The sequence below is a fragment of the Lynx canadensis genome, chromosome C1, assembly GCF_007474595.2.
Source record: "Lynx canadensis isolate LIC74 chromosome C1, mLynCan4.pri.v2, whole genome shotgun sequence".
NCBI classification, from domain to species: domain Eukaryota; kingdom Metazoa; phylum Chordata; class Mammalia; order Carnivora; family Felidae; genus Lynx; species Lynx canadensis.
Window position 1 is genome coordinate 207,656,087 of NC_044310.1, and position 15,561 is coordinate 207,671,647.

At 40.6% G+C, this 15,561-nt stretch overlaps 1 protein-coding gene across 1 annotated transcript in view; it reads right to left on the minus strand.

Moving 5' to 3' along the window:
* Positions 1 to 15,561, minus strand: part of DOCK10 (dedicator of cytokinesis 10) — a 269,566-nt gene that overhangs the window by 31,531 nt on the left and 222,474 nt on the right. Inside the window, 16 exon segments of the mRNA XM_030325753.1 lie at positions 1,261 to 1,348; positions 2,843 to 2,950; positions 2,952 to 3,009; positions 5,064 to 5,162; positions 5,979 to 6,026; positions 6,270 to 6,282; positions 6,285 to 6,336; positions 6,427 to 6,540; positions 6,634 to 6,683; positions 6,686 to 6,754; positions 7,475 to 7,492; positions 7,495 to 7,585; positions 8,811 to 8,927; positions 9,051 to 9,226; positions 10,962 to 11,006; positions 12,986 to 13,082. Coding sequence (XP_030181613.1) covers positions 1,261 to 1,348; positions 2,843 to 2,950; positions 2,952 to 3,009; positions 5,064 to 5,162; positions 5,979 to 6,026; positions 6,270 to 6,282; positions 6,285 to 6,336; positions 6,427 to 6,540; positions 6,634 to 6,683; positions 6,686 to 6,754; positions 7,475 to 7,492; positions 7,495 to 7,585; positions 8,811 to 8,927; positions 9,051 to 9,226; positions 10,962 to 11,006; positions 12,986 to 13,082 — 1,243 coding nt within the window.

Consider the following 15,561-nt stretch of genomic DNA (forward strand, 5'->3'; position numbering starts at 1 on the left):
TAAGATTTAAAATATGGTGTTTGTTTTTTTCTACCACCATGCTGACACTTTTCCTGAAAGCAAGGGATTTTTTGGCATAATCATTGAGTTTGGTGTAGACGTTATTCAATGGATCCAACTGTTCCTACTTCAACCCCGAACATCTGTAAGCTCATTAGATTGAGCTAATATTCCAAATATCTTTATTGAGGTATAACTGGCATACAATTTCTACAGTTTGAGTTTATTAAATTTTATATAAATGGCATCAGACAGTAACTGAGCGTAACTGAGCAGTGTTCTATTGTATGGATATACCACCATTTTTTAAATCCATTCACTTGTTGATGTACACTTAGGTTGTTTTCATCACTTATTAAAAATAAGGCTTGTATGAACATTTGTGTACACAGGTTTTGTGACCAAATGCTTTATATTTCTCCTGGGTAAGTGCTTAGTATTGGAATGGCCGGTCACATAATGGATACACGTTTAACTTTTTAGACTGCCATACTGTTTTCCAGAGTGTTTGCATGCCCGCGATTGGTGGATAAGAGTTCCAGTTTTTTTCATACCCTTGCCAAAACGTGGTATGGTCAGTCTTTTTAACTTAAGTCATTCTACCACTATGTAGGTATTATGTTCACCAAAGATATACAGATACAAATAAGCACACGAAAAGATGCTCAGCATTATTAGTCTGTTGGATATAGCCATCATTTGTCTCTCCCCCCTGAGGTCTGAAAAAGTGGAGTCCCACTCTCCAGTCAGCTCGGCTTGCTGAGGGTGAAGCAGGAGAAGCAAAGAAGAATATTTATTATTTGACAATAGTGAAAATACATATGTATGTATATCATTTGAGCATTAGTCAACTTCTGATAAACTCTGAGTCTCAGTTGTAAAACTTTTTCCACTGACACTTAGGCTGATTTATGTAACGTTAATTGATTTCATAAAATATTAAATTAAAAAAAATGTTTATTTTATCTTTGAAGGAGAGAGAGACAGTAGCGTGAGCAGGGGAGGGGACAGAGAGAGAGAGAGAGAGAGAGAGAGAGAGACACAGAATCTGAAATAGGCTCCAGGCTCTGGGCTGTCAGCACAGAGCCCGAAGCAGGGCTCAAACTCACAGACCCCGGGATCATGCCTGAGCCAAAGTCGGACGCTTAACTGGTGAGCCACCCAGGTGCCGGCAGTAAATATTTTTTTTTTTTTTCTGACTTCCATGACTTTTCCACCTCCAGTTTATCATGTTGCAGAAGATGTTATAGTCACACTTACCTGGTGAGTCCTGGGTGAAGAGTGATAGCAGGTCTAGGATAGTCAGGCACACCTCTGTAGCAATATTGGCCTCTGTGTCCACATGGTGCTGTGTCTATTTCATTGGAGGTTTGCCTACAAAATTCTGAAGTAAACATACATAAATGTCTAAGAAAAATTCTTTGTATTCCATAAAGGGCTTTCTTCTATTATAAACATTTTCACTGTTTCTGGTGTGTTTGATAAATAATTTATGAAATCAAAGTGCTTTTGTTGGTTCAATTACCTTATTGGCTGAATCAAAAACTAAGACTGTCCATCTAAAGACAGAGGCTTTAACGGATCCTATAGACTAATGTTTGTGTTGCCCCCAAATTCCTGCGTTGAAGCCCTAAGTGTGATGGTATTTGGAGATGGGATATTTGAGAGGTAATTAGCTCGTGAGGGCGGAGCACCTCATGAATGGGTTCGTGCTCTTATAAAAAGAGGCACCAGAAAGGGAGCCTTTCTCTCTGTCATATGAGGACACAAGAAGAAGGTGGCCATCTGCAAACCAGGAAAAGGGTTCTCATCAGACATCAAATCTGTTGGTACCTTGACCTTGGACCTCCCACCCTCCAGAACCATAAGAAATAATGTTTGTTGTTTAAGCTCCCAGACATTCTCTTGTAGCCACTCAAACTAAGAGTGTAGGCCCTTTTCATATGTCAGCTGTAGACAAGAGTGACCCATTTGCCATTATTTTTTACTTCTTTTCCGTTGATTTAGGCATTGACAGAGTCATAGTCCTTTCATACTCAGTCTGGGGCAAGTTTTAGGCTCCTACTCTAATAGACTAAATGTATAGTCTCAGTGGACAGTGTGCCTTAGTGGCCATTAAAGGCCCTAAATATATTCATAGGTGAAGGCATCTGCCTTTCGTCACATGTCCCTAACCACTAACATGTACACAATACAAAACACTGGGCTCCATTTTTTCCTCATTCACAAGCTGGAATGTGCGCATCACCAGGTTCAATATATCACACTTAGTGCTTCTAGGACATGGACACCTTTCTCCTCGTCCCAAACAGCAGACAGTAATAATCTGGTTGACAGAGGTCCCCATAACCCTGACAACAGCAAATCCACCTGACATCAGAGGAGCTACATGGAGCACATTATCCTGAGAGATTTGCCTGTTTCCTTTCTTATAAGGACACTTCAATTTTTTTTTTTTAATTTTTTTTTCAACGTTTTTATTTATTTTTGGGACAGAGAGATACAGAGCATGAACGGGGGGAGGGGCAGAGAGAGAGGGAGACACAGAATCGGAAACAGGCTCCAGGCTCTGAGCCATCAGCCCAGAGCCTGACGCGGGGCTCGAACTCACGGACCGCGAGATCGTGACCTGGCTGAAGTCGGACGCTTAACCGACTGCGCTACCCAGGCGCCCCAGGACACTTCAATTTTTAAACTCCCTCTCTGCTGATCTTTTTCCTCTGAGAAAAATTCCCTGGGCTACAGCAAGCCTGAAAAGCAACGGTCTCAGTAACACACTAACATTCCTTACGTTTCTGAAACATTCTAACGTATTTAATGTCTTCCACGCATCTAGAGAAACACCACTAGCCGTCTCGGTCCCATTATTTCTCGTTTACTTACTGGACATGGTATTGTCTAACATCTGTAAGAGTTTGGGATTAGAAAGTGCATTTTTGCCTCGAATTATTAGGTAAAGTTTGTGATCGGTGCTGCTTATGTCCTTCATGAGCGGACGTGGTATGCATCCTGAAAATTAAATAAGAAAATAGGTTATGGTACGAGAGATATGAGATACAAATGTTCATTCAAAAATTCTAGACTGAGTCCAATATAAACAACTTTTACCCAGAGATGTTTTATGAAAAATATTAATTACAGGAGACATGATCAAAGGGACTTTTAAGAGTGCTTTTGGAGAGGTTTTATTTAAGCCAAAAAAGGGTTCAGAAGGATGCTCGGTACCAAAGGGTAATAGAAGAATAATAGATACTAAGTCTGAACAAGCATATTCATTATTATTTAATGAAACCATGGGATTTCATGGGAATTCCATGGTATTCCATCCTCATAGGGGAGAGAGCTAGCGGGGGGACCCTGGTGCAGCTACATTCCCAGGATGATGATAATGGTCTGCAACAGCTCTCATTCAATGTCTCCTTGGCACTCCCACCTGGTGGAATGAGCCAGTGTTATGTGGGAGTAAAGACACTTCCCATTCTTGACTTTCATTTCTGCTATCATTTGGCCAAGGCAATAAAACTTTTTTTTTTTTTTTTGAGTAAAGTAGGCAATAAGAGATACCCTGAAGAGTCAAGCCTATAGAAGAGGCAATGGTTTTCTCTTGGTCACACTTTTCAAGGGGTTATTTGGTTTTGACCACATCAAATGCTCTGGATGGATTGAGGCCAGAAGACCTAACTTTGGTTTTCAGTAGTTAGGGGACCCCTGAAGCTACAAGAAAAAAATGAGTTCTGGCTTGTATGGCTTGGACCTTTGGGACTGATTTATTTCCAGGTTTTGGGTCTATTTTGGTCTGGAGCTTCTGGAGGAAAAATCCTGGTGCCTAGGAGGGGAGGGGTAGGAATGGCCAGGACATGTCTAGATGGTTCAGGAAGAAGCTTGCAATTTAACCCACCAAACGTCAACAAAACTGCAGTGACCTCAGGTACCTTACTATTGTCTTTAAAGGCAGAAAGTCATTGTTGATAGTCTTCTCTCCTATTACCATTTGGAAAACACGCCTATTACATTTTCTCATTTGCTTTCACACAAGGGGCAACTTCGAGGAGTCCTTATGGGCTAAGAGGCAAAACTTACTCCATGGTTTTTTGGTTATATACTACTTTCTTATTTCTGAAATTCTTTCTAAAATATAGCCATTTCATATTACATATCATTATGGTAACTTTGGGAAGAATAAATCAAACTGGAGAAAATTTTAGCAAAGAATTCTTATTTATGAGACTCAGGGGAGATTTAAAGTAGGATTTCAGGGCAAAATCCTCCCACAGGGTAGGTTCATAAAGGATGACTCCAGGCCCTATGCGCTAGTCAAATCGGTGTAATGACTAGGAAATCGAACACGAGCTTATGGAGCCATCCATGTTTCCTCACTGCTAGCGACCCTTTCAAAAACAATTTAGGGGCACCTGGTGGCTCAGTCAGTTAAGGCGTCTGACTTCAGCTCAGGTCACGATCTTGCGGTTTGTGGGTACAAGCTCCGTGTCGGGCTCTGTGCTGAAATCTCAGAGCCCGGAGCCGGCTTCGGATTCTGTGTCTCCCCCTCTCTCTGCACCTCCCCCACTTGCACTCTGTCTCTCTCATTCCTCAAAAATAAATAAATATAAAAAAAATAAATAGATAAAAACCAATTTTAGCTCTGAGGACACTGCTAACGTATTACAATGACTGAAAGGTATGGGGAGATACGACCTCACATTTGATATGTCACTAGGAGGTTAGCAAACATTAAATGAGTCATTTATTGGAATGATGTCTTTTCGGGCTCAGTTAAATTACGGTACTATTAACCTCCATCCACTGCATGGCATTGTGCCCCAAGTGCCATAAATAAGTCATAATCCTTGACTCTTAGGTTTTCACAAGCTAGCAGAGCAGATCGAGGAGAGTTTCTGCATGTGGTTTGAAGTGTATGCATACATACATATGCATGTGCCTGCTTGTGCATGCACATGTGGAAGCATCCGTATCCTTCCACACACACACACACGCACACACACACACACGCACACATGCCTAAACACAATATGATTACAAATATCAAGCAAATGCGACATTACCATTGTGGCAAGGGACCTGATGTTTGGCAGGAGGGTAGATCCTTTGAGAGTTCCATTGTCTGGGTGGACTGCACAAATTTAAATGCCGCAGCAATTTTCCTGCAAGGGAAACTGAGGTTTTAATCACAGTTCAGTATTTGTAATTTATTTTTAAATAAAGACCGGCCACTGGCAACATGAACTACTGAACAATGAAATAGTCTGCGTGCTATGAAAGATAAAATCACATCATCTTTTGGGAATGGGAAATGGGGGTTTAGCGAAAGTGCTGGGGGCTTCGTGGTCTCTCATGAGAAAACAATGTCAACACAAAGTTATTCTAGATTAATTTTTCTTTTCAGCTTACTGGAGGTATTTTCTTTCTTTCTTTCTTTTTTCTTTCTTTCTTTCTTTCTTTCTTTCAAGTACAGTTGACACACAACGTTATATTAGTTTCATGTGTACAACATAGTGATTTGACAAGTTTATGTATGTTGCACTCACCATAAGTGTGGCTACTATCTGTCCCCAAACCACAAAACCACTGACTGTATTCCATGTGCTGTACCTTTTATTCCTGTGACTTATTCACATTGGATGTATTCACATTGGATGTAGAAGGTTCATAGGAATCTTCTACATTACATCCATGCAAAATGATAGATAAATTAGCTCGGACGATACAGGAAATGTGGCTTCCTTTTAGAAATGTATGTTTTGTGCTTTTCTCCCTAGACAGCTTTTAACTAGTCCTAGATCTATGATGAGTACATGGCAAGTGTCAAACTTCTACGTCTACTCTGAGGTCAACCTTACGATCCTTCTGTGCACCTTAAGATTTCTAACATATACCTTGAAGTCTAACCTGATATACATTAATAGATGCCATATTTTTTTAAAGATCAGACTAACCTAGTGGAATTTAAAAATTGTTACCTTATTATATTGCGTCTTCCTAGGTATCTGAAATTTTGAAGACAAACACTGGAAGGAAAAAAAAAAAAAGGCCACATTCCAATTATTCATGTCCTTTTGTTTATACAAAACTGTTCATTTAAGAAGTACATTGAAAGAAAAGATGATTTTATGCATACTTTATGCATGACTACTACTGATAGATAGTAGGACATTCTAAGGACATATGGGTCCTTAGAATGAAGGATGGTATACTGAACCATTTTGAAGCTCCCAGAAAAAAACAGGTTAACAAATCACTCTATAACTTACTCCAAGATGCTGAGAAGTCAGACACCTCTGGACTGGGTGCTCGTTGCCAGTAGGCAATCAGCGTCTCTGGAAGGAAACACCATGTAGCCTGAGACTCTCGGAAATTCAATTTTTTTTCCTTTTTAAAAATTTTAATTTTCAAGGGCTCTCTCTTTACCTCTGAAATTGTCTTCATAATGTGAAGAAAGCACATGAGAAGGCTCCTGGTTTCTGCTTGATCTAACTTGTCAAATCGAAGGGTTGACCCTATCAAAGACAAGGGTCTAGGGATCTAGGAATGGAAGAACCAAGAAAGACTGAATAGCGAGGGGGGGGGGGCGGTGCTGGCTCTCCAGGTGCTGGGTAACTGGAGGAGAAGCCCCACCTTTTCGCAGTTGTCTGTTTTCTCGCTGCTCTTCTCATTGGTGCTTGGGTGGAGTCAAGACTTGCCAGGGATGCTCTGGAGTCAGCATGGTTTACTGTAGAAATAGCTATTGATGAAAATGCTGCAAACACAAGCCACAGCACACAGATGGTAATGAGATGTAATGGGCACACACACAGAGCTAAAACGATGACCCAAAAAGATGTTGATCATTGAGGTGGTAGGAGCATTGGGGAAGGCTGACATGATAGAGTCTGGAACTGCATTGAAGACATGCGACATTTTAAGAATGATCACGGTGGCCATGCCAGCCTTAAGGATTTCGTTAATTTAGACCAGTATAAATGGAAATAAGGTAAAGCTTGTTCCTTTGATTTCTTAAACAGCTTTTGAAAGGTTCTCTTTTAAAAACGCTTTCATGCAAGGTCATAAGGATGCTTTGGGGGGAGAAGCTTTCAAGTTTTGACAGTTTATAAGAAATTAAGATGACATTTCCAAAATAGTTCTTAGAAATAAATTCCGAAGTTGTTGGGGGCTATTATATTTTAAAAGGTTGTATGCAATGAAAACTTAAAAGATTGTTTCCAGAATGAAATATTTTGGTAACATCTGAGTAGATTGCTCTTTGAGCCAAGTAAACTGAATGCTAAGTAGAAGAGGAAGCCCTGGATGAGCTTCCAAGAAATATGTAAAGAGACTCTTTACCTCTATAAATAGAGTGTACTTTGACATACAGCAATTATGCATACTGGATTATGGATGTGGGTAAAAAGCACAATGATATGTCATGTAAACATGGAAGAGAAGTTAAACACAAGTGTTTTTGCAAGGTCTTAAGTACCTGCTATGGAATTTAAACATCTTTAGAAAATGATGTATCCACAGAATTTGCAGTTTCATAGCCGACTGGCTGTGAAATCATCCCATTGGTGCTGAGGTCATCTCTAGACCCCTGTATTCGAAGCCACAGAAGAGATTAATGGGAATCGCCACATTTCAACATTGTAAACCCACATATGCCTTCTTTGTTACACTTTCAGTTCGACGATATTTGATCTGATCTTTTATATTCCAGCAAATGGTCTTCTGCTAAAGCAAGCAATGAAAATGAATACAGTCACAACCATACTCTTAGTCACATTTTGACTTATGTGTTTTTTTTTTTTTTTTTTTTTACTATCTTTTAGCTATAAAACTGGTTGGAATGGCTACTGTTGTTTTATGGACGACACTCTAGATTATCTGAGTTATCTTACGTATATTACTATTACTAAAAGCTAATTCCAAATACTTATTATGTACCGTCTCTAGGCCTAGTGTTTTCTACTAGAGAATTTAATCCTCCTAAGAATCCTGTAATGTAGGAATTCTATCCGATTCTATAAATAAGAAAGCAGAGGTTTAAAGAGGCTGGATAGACACGCCTGGGTGGCTTAGTCAGTTGAATGTCTGACGTCAGCTCAGGTCATGATCTCACAGTCGTGAGTTCCAGCCCTGCACCAGGCTTTCTGCTGTCAATGCAGAGCTCGCTTCAGATCCTCTGTCCCTCCCCCCGCCCCTCCCACAACCACATTCTCTCTCTAAAAATCAATAAACACTAAAAAAAAAAAATAAAGACACTGGATGACTTATCGAAGGTTACATTGTTAGTAACTGATGTCGCTACTATTTACACAAGGTCTTCCTCTAAAGAGCATTCCAAAGGCCTAGCTCCTAACCGCGAGAGAGTAATATCTTGCATTCACATGGCCTGTTGTGTGACCACGACGGTGGCTCAGTGGAGGAGGGAGGACAAACAGGCCACTCCTGGGGTGTGACTGAGGCCCTCCGCTACCCTAACACCAGGTGGTCACAAAGCCCGTGCGGAAAGGTGGCAGGGGGAGAGGGTGTGCACTGAGGATGGGGCCGTGCACGCGACAGAGGAACCTGGTAAAAACTGGACAGAACTGGGGGGGTGGATACAGAGAAGAGAGGACAGTGAAACCCAAATGTCGACTACGTGGATGAGGCAGAAGGCTCCAGGGACCAATCCGGAACAAAGGAGACTGACGTGGATGTCTCAAAATAGCTAGCAGCAGTGTTCTGTTTGCTCATGGGTGGGGGAAGATGGCTATCCAGGGCAAAAAGTGGGTGAACTCTTGATTAAAATGCACATTTGAAATAGTCTGTAAACTTACTTGATTGGATGTGTTGACGGTAAAAGGATATAAGTCCTTCAGGTAAATCCTTGGCATATTGTCCAGAAGCATGCCATACAGGGGCATGTATAGACTTGCTATCTGGGCCTGTTTCTCCTAGGTGGGAAGGTGGCCGAGAGAAATGATTCGCATAAAAATCAATAGACTGTAGGTTTGATATGCATTTCATGCAGTGAGCCATGAAATGGTGTTTAAGGAAGAGAAGAGAAAATCACTCACGGGTTCTCTGTATCGATCATCAAAGGAATGCTTAGCCATTAGATTTTTTAGGACAGCTAAAGCTGAGTGCCTGATGTCCTGGTCTTCTTGCAGGGCAAAGCCAACTTCTCGAAGTAGAATTCCAATTAAGAAGTGTTTGCGGCAAAATTCATTCGTGACCGAATATTCAGGCATATCTTTGGGAGGAGAGTAAAGCGGGCATGTGATTGAAAGTCAAATGATCACTCTATAATCGAGAAAGGTTTATCCAACCACCACCAACCTCTCTCACTACCGGGGAGGGGTTCAGTAATGCAGTCTCGCTACAGAGAGGAGAAATGAGGGAGAGTATACTGCTACCAATAGTCAAATTCCATGAGTAGCGTGTCTACAGTGTCACAGGAGCTGAGAGGAGAAGAGCTCGCTTTCTGTCTGGAGGAATCAGGAGACATCACTGGCAAGAAGATGTTGAGAGGGGCCTTCGAGGCTGCTGAAGGTCGGAGGTGCAGGGGGCCCGGAGCCAATGGAGGTGGTTGGAGGGTGTGGGTGGAAGAGAAGAGGTTGGGAGGACAAAGGTTCCATGGCACAGATTTCTGAAGACCCACAGTGTGTCAGTGTGTGGGAAACACAGGTTGGGGGATGCCAGTCAGCACAGCAGCCAAGGAGGGGTGGGGATTGAGACTTGAGGGGCACTTGGGGCTGGGTGATGGAGAGACTAAAGCACACATTCTTTAGCTGGGACCTGGGATCCTCCATTTGGCAGTGAATTCTGTAGAAAGTGTGAAGTCACCAATGGCATTGAGATCGGTGGCCTGATCAGACCTGTGCTTATTCATTTGTTCACATGGTGACAGGACATAAATGAGTTATTCTGTGGGGGAAATGTGGGGAGCGGGCTATAATACCGGAGCTCGGCCACAAGGCAGGGAGCGAAGAAGTGAGATGTGTCTGGGATGGAACAGAAGGACCCGAGTTGTAGAAGAAAAATTACCAGGGTAAGTTGACTGAAGGACGTGAAGGAGCAAGGAGAGGGAAACCAAACGGGGCTGCAAAATTTTGTGCCTGAATCAGGGAGAAATTGGAACGTCAAAATTTCCAGTAAGAGTTGTCCAATGTCCTTCCTAAATGTAACTGTTAACAACAGGACCAGCACCCATTTCTGGAACATGTACTGAGTGCCAACACTAGGCTAAGCACCGTAGAGGTGTTATGTCCGTGAATCCTCGCGGTTACCCGTTAGATGTAATGATCTCTTGGAATATTCCAGTCCATAATTGACTAGGGGCAAATTAAACATAAGGAGTTTTGTAGTCCATGAAAATGCCACTGGATGTGGAAAAGCAGGGAATGGGAGGGTCAGGAGATAGAGGTCCAAGGGCTTGGTTAGGTTAAAAATATTTCTCCACGAAATAGTGAGTACTCGTGAGGGGCCAGAAGTGGAACAAAACTTTGTAATTGCCAACCTAAAACTAGAGAAAAGTTTTGCCCAGACTATTTTAAGTTATGAACCTAATTCAAGCAAAAATAATCACACCTCAATCTTGAGAAACTAGCTGAAAAACCAGGCTGCGGTGTGTTGACAGAAATATATAAAGCTAGTTACACTGAACAAACATGTTATGACATGTATCAAGGAATTTTATTTATGAGGTACCCTAAGAAAATTTCAGATGATTTGGGAAATTAAAAAAAGTGTCAAACTCTGGAGAATAAACTATGAAAGAATTCAGGTTGGGGAAGCATTTAATTATCCGTGACAAGAGAACAGTTCAGTCAGCTTGTTGACAACTTTGTATGATATTAAACACATGACTATTTTTGGCATCCGGAAATGGCATCTGGAAATTTGTGGTATCTATACCAATCAATATTATCAGATTATGATGTACTTATTGATGCTTAGAGAATCTAATATAAAACATAATTATTTACCTGATGCATGTAACTCTTGAGTTGATTCTGAAGGCGTCAAGGGATCTGGATTTAATATAAATAAACAAATAAGATCTACACATACATACACGTTATATTCATGAACTATGGGTAATTTATACTGAAAAACTGTATTATCCTAAAACCTAAGTGAGTCTTCTCAAAAAAGCTTTATGTTTGAAGACAAATACCATAGGTTGGTTGTTTCCTTAAAAAGGAATGTCATGAACAGAGTTATTTTCATTCCTGGCCTTTTACTTGAACACTTATTTTTCTACCAGAAATCCGCATGCAATGAAACATGTATTTTTATGTTCACCGTTGATAATATCACATCTACAAGGAGACTATGAGGCCTTTTCCTGAGTTACAGATCAACAGTAAACAACTGGGATCAAAAGGGTACAATAGGTTTGCTTTTCTTGAGTATCTTAACCAGCCTGTCTAACCCAATAAGTTGGCAATAGTTTATAAAAAAATAAAAAGGAATACAAAACAAACCAAAAGGCGAAAATGTTATTGTCCAAGATGACATTTCTACCTCTTTTTCTACGAAGGCATTTAGATTAAATATACTTCATAAATTAGGAAAGAAAGGGATAATGTTATAGCTTTTATTGAAGATTGAAATGACAAAATGTTTATAGGCTTGATAATGTATTTTATTTTCCCTCCAAAATATTAGTTTTGTGTGATACATACAGTATAAGCTACAATACATGTAAGGAATACAAAACAAACCAAAAGGCGAAAAATGTTATTGTCCAAGATGACATTTCTACCTCTTTTTCTACGAAGGCATTTAGATTAAATATACTTCATAAATTAGGAAAGAAAGGGATAATGTTATAGCTTTTATTGAAGATTGAAATGACAAAATGTTTATAGGCTTGATAATGTATTTTATTTTCCCTCCAAAATATTAGTTTTGTGTGATACATACAGTATAAGCTACAATACATGTAAGGAGGCTCTTTACCATCCTTTTTTTCTGCTTTCCATGAATATCAAAACTGCTCCTTGTGGATAATTTACTCACTGCTTAGAAGGAAGGTCTTTTTTTCTTTCTTTCCTTCCTTCCTCCCTCTCTTTCTGCCTTCCCTCCCTCCCTCCCTCTTTTCCTCCTTCCTTTCATTCTTGAGGTACAATTGACTATAACATTATATTGATTTCAGGTGTACAACATAATGATTCAATATTGATGCAGGGGTGAAGTCGAAGCAGAGTATTTTAAGTTCTTAACTCATTTTAAGGTTTTCTTTGCATCCTGATATTTGACTGTCTTCTGATAGCTAGATGTGTGATGATCATCTTGGTATCTATGTATATTGGTATAGATGCAATACATTAATAAAAGTTATACATGAAAAGATTTTCGGTGGACCACTTAAGCTATAGTAAATATAGAAAGGGAAGCAACTGTCTCCACCTCCTTCTAATCCAGAGATACCAAGTATTTACAATGGTGCCCTCCTTCCGCTTTCCTCCCTCTTTCCTTCCTTCCTTCCTTCCTTCCTTCCTTCCTTCCTTCCTCGTTTTCAAGGCAACAAGTTTTTTTTTTTGTATAAAACTCATTTTGAGGAATTGCATTTTAACACAATTACACACACTAATTGATAACTCCAAGTGAATTTGTACTCACAAAGTATAACTTCTCTCCCCCCTTAATTTTGAGCCTTTCAAAATCAAAGGAGAGTTCTCTTTTGGAGCCAGTAGAGTCAAAGTATTGTTGTAGGTCAAAATTCTTTGATTTATGTTCACCGATTTTATAATTTTGTTGGCTTTCTCTTTAATGAAAAAGGAAATCTAGACAAAAACTGAGAAATATGGAGCCACATTCTTCACCACGTGACACCAACTTCTTGGTGTCTTCACCTGATTACCTGGGTCTAATGCCCATGTAACAGCTTCAGGGGAGATCAAGACCGAGGAAACAGGAAAACAACAACACACAAAGGTCACACAAACGAACTTATACGAGTGTTCACTTTGCAGGAACTGATGAGCATTCTGGGAGTTATTACCTGGAATGTTTGCGGATCTTATGGGGAGACACAAAGGAATAAAGTGCTCATGCTGACATACTTCTTGAAGAAAATCAAATTTATACTGGCATAAGGTCTGGAAAAAAAAAAAGCAAACCGAATGATTATTATTTATACACCAAGAGGGTTAAGAAAAATCTGCACTTTGAATCTTCTATCTAAAAAGAAGATGTAGTTAATTTTGTGTGACCACCACGTAATTGTTAAGTTGACAGGCTTTTGTCCCCCTGAAGTGGTAAATAGAGTAGGACTCCCTTTATGTGAATTTTTTTAATGTTTAATGTTTAATGGCCCATGAGGGAGGAGCAGAGAGAGAGGGAGACACAGAATCCAAAGCAGGCTCCAAGTTCTGAGCTGTCAGCACAGAGCCTCATGCAGGGCTCGAACCCACGAACAGTGAGATCATGACCTGAGCCAAAGTCGGATGCTTAACAGATTGAGCCAGCCAGGTGCCCCTGGACTCCCTAAATTTGGAGATCGGTCAAGGCCTCCTTAGGAAATGATCCCTTTTGTAACCCATATTGAGCCGCTGTGAGATCCAATTCTGTGCAGTGTGCATTTTCCACTTTTTTTTGGCTTCTGTCAGAACGTTGTTATTCTTTTTTTTTTTTTTTTAATTTTTTTTTTTTCAACGTTTATTATTTTTGGGACAGAGAGAGACAGAGCATGAACGGGGGAGGGGCAGAGAGAGAGGGAGACACAGAATCGGAAACAGGCTCCAGGCTCTGAGCCGTCAGCCCAGAGCCCGACGCGGGGCTCGAACTCACGGACCGCGAGATCGTGACCTGGCTGAAGTCGGACGCTTAACCGACTGCGCCACCCAGGCGCCCCGAACGTGTTTATTCTGAAAGGAATTGTACGTCACCACATGCACAGAGCTCTAAACCACAGTCAGCTCATAGGACAGTTCCCTGTGATCACCTCTTGGGATCCAGCGCTAAAGACGTCAATGGGGCATGTGATCCAAGACTAGACTAACTCTCTCCGCAGGCCCTTTGTTCTCAGACTGAGTTACTGAAATTCGTCTTTTCCTGCCTTGCAAACAGGCCTGTCTTCTCAATGATATTTTGATTAGGACAGTAATAAATGGATTTAGACATGGTCTAAGACAGCTTTATACATGTGTTAAAAACAATCACATAAGAAGGAACGATTAGCACATTCATAAATATTCTATTTTCACTGACATGCAGACTAAGTAATCAATTTTTAAGACTCAGTTGGGTTGTGTTCACTAATACCAGCTAACAAAATAAAACATATTCCATTTGCTCAGATTATTTTAGAATTCTATTCTGTGGCAATTTGGTTAATAATTTAAATACTGTCGTTTCAAACGAGAATAGTGCTTGACTTAACCCTTTGCATCAAAGTGAACAGGAGCATAATTAAATTGTATGTTAATTATTTTTTCAATGAGTATGTTCTGTTTTCTAAGAGAGTACATAATTAAGGTCTCCTTGAATTATACCTAAAAGGATATTCTGCGAATTTCATGCATAATTGGGGCACTAACAAAGAATATTCTTTCAAAAAATATTTACAGAGGAAACTGGATTCTCAAAACCCAAATGGCATAGAATCATGTAACTCCCCTAGTCAAAAGTAAATCTCCACTGCCCCAAAAATAATATTCAGATTCCTAAGCGTGGCATGAAAGGATATAAGATCATTATTTACTTTTGGCCTCTGTAGATTTGTTATTCTTTCCCAGTACCAAGATAATTACCCCTTGGGGACTTTCCTTCTTCCTAATGGGCAAAGGTTACTGGGGAACTATTAACTCAGGTGCCCTGTCTTCCTTCCTTAAGAGGCAGGCATGTGACCCAAAGCAGGTTGGTCACACACTTCCTCTCTGGAATGTAAATCTTAAGCCGAGTTTTAAGAGAAAGAAAATGGTCCGAATGTATTTTTTAAGCAGTAGCAGAGCTTGGCCCATGGTTCCTCCTTTGCAATGACTCTTGTGCCCTAGTCCCTGCTCCTTCTCAAGCCCAGCTTTCCATCTCTTTCTTTCACTGATGTCATTGCTCTTCTAATACTCGCCCGTTGCTCAAACTGGCGTAAGTTTCTGTTGCTTGCAACCCAGAGAATCTTAACTGGTACAGCTTTCATGATCCTCACCATGTCCAGTCTTATTTTCCTCCAGCATATGCCCAACTGTAGCTCAATGGTTCTCAAACTTGAGAGTACCTAAGAATCACCTGAAAGCCTTATTGGAACACAGGTTTCTGGGCTCCACCTGTCACAGTCAGTTCTCAGCTCACTGGTCTGGGAACCATACTTGGAGAATCACTGCTCTCCAGCCTCTCTCTCGACACATCCTCCCTATTAGGAAGAGGGGGTCAACTGTCCTATTTTGCCCCAGACTGAAACAATTTCAGAAAAGTGAGACGTTCAGTGCTAAAACCAAGGCAGTCAAGCAAACTGGGCTGTAAGAAATGTGGCTGAAAAGAATCCCTCCTTTCACCACCCACCGGAAATAGGAGTGAAACATCACACATTCATGTTCACACTCCACATGCCACAGCCTCCCCATTAAGAAAGGACTTGGGAGC